Here is a 7,973-nt window from a genome sequence, read left to right as displayed (position 1 = left end):
CAACCCAATCTAGTCCCACCTGCCAGCACCCGGCCCATATCCCTCCAAACTCTCCCCATTATGGACTCCCCCACCCCAGAGAAAAGACCTTGTTTACTTACCATATTCATGTCCCTCATGATTTTATAAACCTCTATAAGGTCACTCCTCAGCCTCCAATGCTCGAGGGAAAACAGCCCCAGCCCATTCAGCCTCTCCCTATAGATGACCTGGCAACATCCTTGTAAATCTTTTCTGAACTCTTTCAAATTTCACAACATCTTAGAAATAGGAGGGAGACCAGAATTGCACACAATGTTCCAAAAGTGGCCCAACTAATGTCCTGTACAGCCACAAAATGACCTCCCAACTCCTTTACTCGATGCTCTGACCAATAAAGGGAAGTATACTAAATGTCTTCTTCATTATCCTATCTACCTGCAACTTCAAGGTCTCTTTGTTCACTTTCAAGGAGCTATGAATCTGCACTCCAAGGTCTCTTTGTTCAGCAACATTCCCCAGAACCTTAAGTGTATAAGTCCTGCCCTGATTTGCCTTTCCATTTGATGGGATCCTGGATTATCCAGCATTCCTCCCACCCACTTTCCCTGTAACCCTTGATTCCCCAACTGATCAAGAATCTACTTATCTCAGTAAAAATATACACAAGGACTATCTCCTTATCTCTCTGTAACAGGGAGTTCCAAAGACACAACCCTCTGAGGGAAGAAATTCCTCATCTCAGTCTTAATTTTTTTATTCATTCACAGGATGAGGATGTTGCTAGCTAGGCCAGCAAGTATTGCCCATCCTTAAATGCCCAGAGGATCGTTACGAGTCACCCACATTGCTGTGGGTCTGAAGTCACATTTAGGTCAGACCTGGTAAGGACGGCAGTTTCCTTCCCAAAAGGACATTAGTGAACCAGATGGGCTTTTCCTGACAATTGATTCTTGGTTATCATTAGACTCTTTATTCCAGATATTTATTGAATTCAAATTCCATCATTTCCCATTGCTGTATTTGAACCCAGGTCCCCAGAACATTATCTGGGTCCCTGGATTACAGTGCAGCAATAATACCATTAGACCACCCCACCATGCCTCTTTTTTCTGAGACTATGCCCTCTAGTCCTACACTGTCAGGGGAAATAGCCTCTCAGCATTTACTCTATCAAGCCCCTTATTGTTCCAATAAGATCATCTCCAGTGCGTGGAATGCCAAACTGTTTAGCCTTTGTTCATAAAACAAGCCCTTTCATCATCATCAATCACAAATCTCTAACATTTCATCTTCACTCAATGCCTTTGATTACATGTTCTCCAGAGTTTGACAGCGATTTACCTCAAATGATAATAAATATCAGTGAAGCAGTGGACTGAGGAGGGTCAGACTGTATAGACCTTTGATACATGGATTATATCCTTCTTAGTGTCCCTACCCCTGAACTGAGACGCCCAGGTTCAAGTCCCACCTTCTCCAGAGGTGTGTAATAACATCTCTGAACAGGTTGACTAGAAAAATAAGTGTAAAACAAAAGGTTTCCATTGGGGCATTCCCCTCAGCCCATGGAGCATGTGACTGGGACATTGATCAAGTGACATGGGTATTTGACCTAGTTATTTACAAATTCCAGCCAAGGGTCACCAGTCAGAACTCTCAAAAAAAACTTGACGAATGTTGACCAGTCGAGTTTGCCAAGAAGGTAACTCCAATTGCTGAAGAAAACCAAAGCAGAAGAGAGGGATTTGGAGCTCAAAGGTCGAGATTCCAACTTTCTCTTCAACCACTGGAGTCATCGGTGGAAAGTCGTCTCCAGGGGCACGGCCGGAAGTATGCTGCTGCTTCTTAGTATAGTTCATCTTAACACGGAGGCACCTTAACCCTGAGGGAGCAATATCTATTGTCTGGACAAAAGAGTGCGCGGAGTGATGCTGGTTTGCGTCAGACGGAATGTGACTGGAGGAGAAGCTCAGGGTTTGGCGGAAAGACGGGGGATTGCAGTCAGAAGCTCCGAGACATGTCTCTTGATTGTGTTACACTCATACCAAGCTGCTGGCCAGAATCGACGACTTCATCGCGGTAACTACAGCACTCACCCATAGGTAGGTCCTGAGCACTGTCTGATTGTAAACGCTGGTTATAGCTTTATTGGTTTGGAGACTGAGGAAAATCTCCAGGATCTCGAAAAGCTAAAGGAGAATGGGTTTGTTTTTTAAATAAAGATTAATCATAGAATCACAGAACCCTGACGGCATTGAAGGAGGTTATTCGGCCCATCGTGTCAATGAAGGTTCTTGGGAAAGAAGTGGCATTCTCACTCGGGTTAATTCCCGGAACACTCCGACCGCCTTCCCTAACCTTTCAGTGTCTGTCACAAACATAAAGAGTTCACTTATTTTGACACATCGCTTACAATCATACCGACCGGGCAGCAGCGGCTGTCGCCTACCAGAAGGAGATTGGACTGTGTGAAACGTTAACTTAATGACCAAAAACAAAGTGCAATAACATGTACAATAAGAGGTGACTGTACAATGTGAGACTGACCCAGAACAAGCAACAGAAAGGCGGCAGATGCATTATGTTCTTGTACCACAGTAGTTATCTAAATTTAAAAATCACAGACAGTAATCATATCAAATCAGACCAGTCAATGCAGTGAAGACGCGACTGCAGTTTCTCGGAGAAACAATACAAACACTGTGCACAAAAGCGGACAACTCAGTTAATCAATTGAGGTGTCCCGTATCCACTGTATCTAGACTGGAGCTCGTTCTGATCATGATTTCCTCCTGCATTGCATTGCTGTAAGTAGTTAATTAGTGCATCTACCGCAGTTTATCTCCTTGTTGCACATGTGGAAACGTCTTTTTTCACATCATAGTTTGTGCGTTGTGCTTTATTTAAAAGATCAGTATCGCGAATATGGTAATGGTTTTTGAGACTTTATTTGCAACAGAATAAAATACTTCACTGGAAAAAGGTGAAATCACAACATTGGAAATTGATTTTAAAAATCATTATTTTACACTTCTACCAATATACTAAATGATGCATTAATTAAAATCGTCTACAGCATCATAGGTTTTGGAAGCGGTCAACTGACATTGAACACGGCAGAAACCTTATTTTCCCGCATTGAGTACCAGTCACAATTCGCAATTTAATCGAACCCTTTTTAAATAAATCTCCGTTTTCCCCACTGCAATCTTCACTGGTTACCCTGCATACTCTCTTGGTGTGTGTATGACAGTGATGTGCCTGTTTTCTTTCCCCAAGTTAAATGTTCAGGACCTTGTTGCTGTTTGGACAGACTAATGGATGGCTAAGTGTGGACGGCTAACCCGAACCCTCTCTCGTTCCTGTTTTGCAGGTGAACGTGGTTCGCTCAGTTACAGCGCAGGCCGTCCCAGACAGTCTGTTGCTGAGTGTGGTGATGCGGGATTTCCCGAGGAACCTGACGCTGGAGACGGGCTGGATGTCCGGCAGGAGTTGCTCGAACGGCAGCGAGGAGTCCTGGCTGGGCTGCAGCCTGGTCAGTCGGTCCCTGGTGGTCACCTTCATGCTGTTACTCGCCTGTGCGGTGGTGGCGGGCAACTTCATCACCGTGGCGGTCTTCCTCAGCACCAAGGAGTCCCGCACCCCTCAGGGCTACCTGAAGGTCTCCCTGGCCCTGGCCGATCTGGCGGTGGGGCTCCTGGTGCTCCCTTTCTCCGCCTACACGGAGATCGCGTTGCTGGGGAGCCCCAGCCGCCCGCCCTGGCAGCCCGGCTATTCGGCCACGGGAGGTGGCGCGCTGTGGCAGCCCTGCAGCCTGGTGGGTGTGGTGTTCGCCGGCTGCACCTTCGTGTCCATCAGCACCATCTTCCTGCTGTCGGTGGAGCGGGGTGTAGCCATCCTGAGACCCCTGCACAAGGAGGTGGTGATCACCCGGAGGAGGACCTGGCTCCTCATCCTGCTCTCCTGGTTCAGCAGCTTCCTGCTCGCCACTGCCCCCCTGCTCTCCAGCGGCCACTTCTCCCTGGAGTACAGCGAATGCAGCCGCATGTGTAACTACGCCTTGGTGGCCGGCGCTCCCCCCCAGCCCGGCGGCAGTATCCTCCTCCTCTTCCCCGCCTTTGACTTCACCATCCTGGGGGGCACCGTGATCGTCAACGCGCTGTCCTTCCGCACCATCCACCGCTACTCCGAGAGGCGCAAGTTCTTGGCTGAGCTGGGGAACCTACCCGCGTCCCTGCGCCCCTCCTCCTCAGACATTAAAGCCGCCAAAACCATCGGCATCCTGACTTTGATCTTCACCGCCTCTTTCAGCCCAGTTGCCGCCTTCGTGCTGGGCAATGTCATGGGCTATCGCTGGTGCAGCTTCTCCTTCTTCGCCTTTTGGGTGCTGGCGTCCAACAGCTGCTGCAATGTCATCATCTACAGCGTCAGGGACCAGAGGTTCCGCAAGGGCCTGCACCAGTTATTCCACAAAACCCCACACTGATCCCCTCAGGAAAGGACTGTGCTCTGAGGAACCGGGGTTTTCCCGAAGGGCGGACCCACATGCATAGCCTTTCTGACTGGACAGTGAGTATCATCAGATCGGCTGCCCACCGAAACTGCTGAGCATGATAGAGTCCTTCCACAGTAACGTGAAGGGGACAGTGCAGTTCAACGGCTGCTCTTATGAGCCCATCCACCTCCACAGAGGCATCAAACAAGGCTGCTTCCTCGCTCCCACACTCTTTGGGATTTTGTTTTGATGTGATGCCTTTGGCACCGCACCGGTGGTGACTTACCAACACACTAGATCAGAGGCAGGCTCTTCAACCTGGTCCGCCTTTAGAGCCAAGACAAATGTACGCAAGCGTTGGAGGCTGACATTTTTGTCTTGACTGTCAGCTTGGGATTTGACCATACTTGAGTCGTGAGGCTCACAACAGTTGAGGCTGCTTTCCCAATCCTCTTCTTGATCTCTGTGTCCACGGAGGGATTATCAGTGACAGTAGAGCCAATGTAAGTGCACTTATCAGGGACATGCTGTTTGCCAATGATGCTGCAGTTGCAAGATACACTCCAGTTACTGATAGACTGCCTCTCTCATGCTTGCAAGGTGTTTGGGCTAACAGTCTGAAGAAGACGAGCATCCTGGGACAGGACACAGAGACACTGCCGGTCATCACCATCAACAACTACAAACTCAATGTCATCCATCAGTTTATGTACCTTGGCTCTACCATCACTGACAACCTCTCCTTGGACACAGAGGTCGAGAAGAGATCGAGAAAGCAGCTTCAACTCTTGCTCGCCTCATGACTCGAGTACGGACAAATCCCAAGCTGACAGTGAAGACAGAAATGTCAGTCTACAATGGCTGCCTCATCAGCACATTGCTGTACGGTAATGAAATGTGTCAGGAGAGAAGAGTGAATACCTTCCACTTGAGGAGTATCCACCATGTCCTGGATATATCCTGGCAAGACAGAGTATCCAACACAGCAGTCCTATCTCGCGCTGGCCTTCCCAGCATGTATAGTCTGCTCAGGCAGTGGAGACTGCACTGGCTGGGCCACATCCACCGCATGGAGGATGGACGCATCCCAAAGGTTATTCTCTATGGAGAATTGCGGCCCGGAAGAGACCCACTGGGTATCCCCAGCTGCGCTACAAGGACATCTGCATGAGGGACGTGAAGGCGCTTAATATCATTATGGAGTACTGGGAAAGGCTTGCAGCTGACCGCACGAAATGGAGAACCACCCAGAATCAACATCTCAAAACAGGGGAAAAGAAGCTGATCAGCGTTGCAGCAGACAAGCGGGCACCAAGGAAGGAATACAGCAGCTCTGGCAGACGAACGACTACATACAGATGTGACCTCTGTGACCGGGACTGTCACTCCAGCATTGGTCTCTTCAATCACATAGAACGTAGAACAAAGAACAATACAGCGCAGAACAGGCCCTTCGGCCCTCGATGTTGCGCCAACCCTGTGAACTAATCTAAGCCCATCCCCCATGCTGGCCCATCATCATCCATGTGTTTATCCAAGGATTGTTCAAATGTCCCTAATGTGGCTGAGTTAACTACATTGGCATTCCATGCCCTTACCACTCTCTGAGTAAAGAACCTGCTTCTGACATCTGTCTTAAATCTATCACCCCTCAATTTGTAGTTATGCCCCCTCGTACAAGCTGACGCCATCATCCCAGGAAAAAGATTTTCACTGTCTTACCCTATCTAATCCTCTGATCATCTTGTATGTCTCTACCAAATCCCCTCTTAGCTTTCTTCTCTCCAATGAGAACAGACCCAAGTCTCTCAGCCTTTCCTCATAAGACCTTCCCTCCAGACCAGACAACATCCTGGTAAATCTTCTCTGCACCTTTCCCAATGCTTCCACATCCTTCCTGTAATGAAGCGACCAGAACTGTACGCAATATTCCAAGTGCAACTGCACTAGCATTTTGTATTGTTGCAGCATGACGTTACGGCTCCGGAACTCAATCCCTCTACCAATAAAACCAAACACACCATGTGCCTTCTTAACAGCACTATCAACCTGGCAACCTTTAGGGATCTATGTACATGGACTCCAAAATCCTTCTGCACATCCACACTACCAAGAATCTTTCTATTGACCCAGTACTCTGCCTTCCTGTTATTCTTCCCAAAAGTGAATCACCTCTCGTTTATCTGCATTGAACTCCATTTGCAACCTTTCAGTCCAATTCTGCAGTTTATCCAAGTCCCCCTGCAACTTGCAACATTCTTTCACACTGTCCACTACTCCACCAACCTTAGTGTCAACTTACTAACCCATCCACCTATGCCTGTGTCCAAGTCATTTACAAAAACAGCAGTGGTCCTAAAACAGATCCTTGTCACAAATGACATTGCTTCAGGGAAGCAGCAAGCCAGAACAATGAGGATGCAACTCATGGTCAGCCATGACCGAAAGGGGCCTCATACCACCAGATTGATCCAATAAGTGTATAAACCACAACTAAAACTACCAGCTTCTCTCACATTATGCTATATTGGAAACACCAGTACAAATTACAAATGGGCATTTGAGAACATTTATGAATATCCAATTATTTTCTTATTGTGCATTCTATGAATTGTATACTTTGAAAACACTGATGAGAAATATTAATCAATATCCCTGACCTAACATATTATTTTGAAGCTTTTAAATTGACTTTGTGTGCGATAGTTGTCTTCTTAGGCAGTTTCTTGGTATTGAGGATGACTTGTTTCTACTTCAAAAGATTCTGAGATGGCAGCTAAGCCAATCTGCAGATTCTGCCACATGTAGGACAGGAGCTGCTTGAAGAGACAGACATATTGAGTTGGAGGTGTGCGTGCACGCATGTGTGTGTGTGTGTGTTCTCGATCCAGTGTCTCATCTTTGCCTCTGTGTGCTCCTGAAGAAGTGTCTCAGTATGTTTGATGTCTTCCCAGAGAAACCAAAAACCAAGGGCTCATTGATTTAGTGGGGTTGCTTGATTCTTTCTGGCTGCTTTGAGAACATGCCTGTAGAAGATACTCTATCTTCCTAGAAGTCTCCTACTGCCCCAAGTAGAAGTCTGGTGTTACGTCTATGAGCAACACACAACATTCAGTTAAACAATTAGTTCATTCTCACAAAAGTTTTACACTGAAGTTTTACTATAAGCTGGGTGGGAGAGGAGGGCAAGTCAGTTTCATACTCTTTTTAATCTAGTTCAAAGCTATAGTGACACAGAACATGAAACAAGTCTCCCTCAATTTCTCTTGACTGCATAAAAAATGATAATAATCAAATCTTCAAAAAAGAATAAATATTCTATACTTAATTTGGGAATGTTACTGTCTGTCACAATTAATTACTTGAATAATTTCAAACATGATGAAATGTTTTAATTATTACGTTTAGAAAATGATTATAATTTACTTATTCTGATAAAATCCTTGTTAACATTTAGGAATTCTACTTCAGAGAAACTGAGGTTACATTTTTGTTC

The 7,973-nt window shown here is 46.6% G+C and overlaps 1 protein-coding gene across 1 annotated transcript; it reads left to right on the top strand.

Annotated features, from left to right (window-relative positions):
* Positions 1-3,418: 3,418 nt before the first annotated feature.
* LOC140453235 (rhodopsin, GQ-coupled) lies at positions 3,419-7,639 on the top strand. Its single transcript, XM_072547810.1, has one exon. It carries the CDS (start codon positions 3,419-3,421, stop codon positions 4,466-4,468), a length of 1,050 nt encoding a protein of 349 aa, XP_072403911.1. The 3' UTR covers positions 4,469-7,639.
* Positions 7,640-7,973: the final 334 nt, after the last annotated feature.

This window comes from Chiloscyllium punctatum, chromosome 26, assembly GCF_047496795.1.
Source record: "Chiloscyllium punctatum isolate Juve2018m chromosome 26, sChiPun1.3, whole genome shotgun sequence".
In the NCBI taxonomy this organism is placed as follows: domain Eukaryota; kingdom Metazoa; phylum Chordata; class Chondrichthyes; order Orectolobiformes; family Hemiscylliidae; genus Chiloscyllium; species Chiloscyllium punctatum.
The sequence above is the reverse complement of the archived record's forward strand: the minus strand, read 5'-3'. Positions and strand labels throughout refer to the sequence as shown.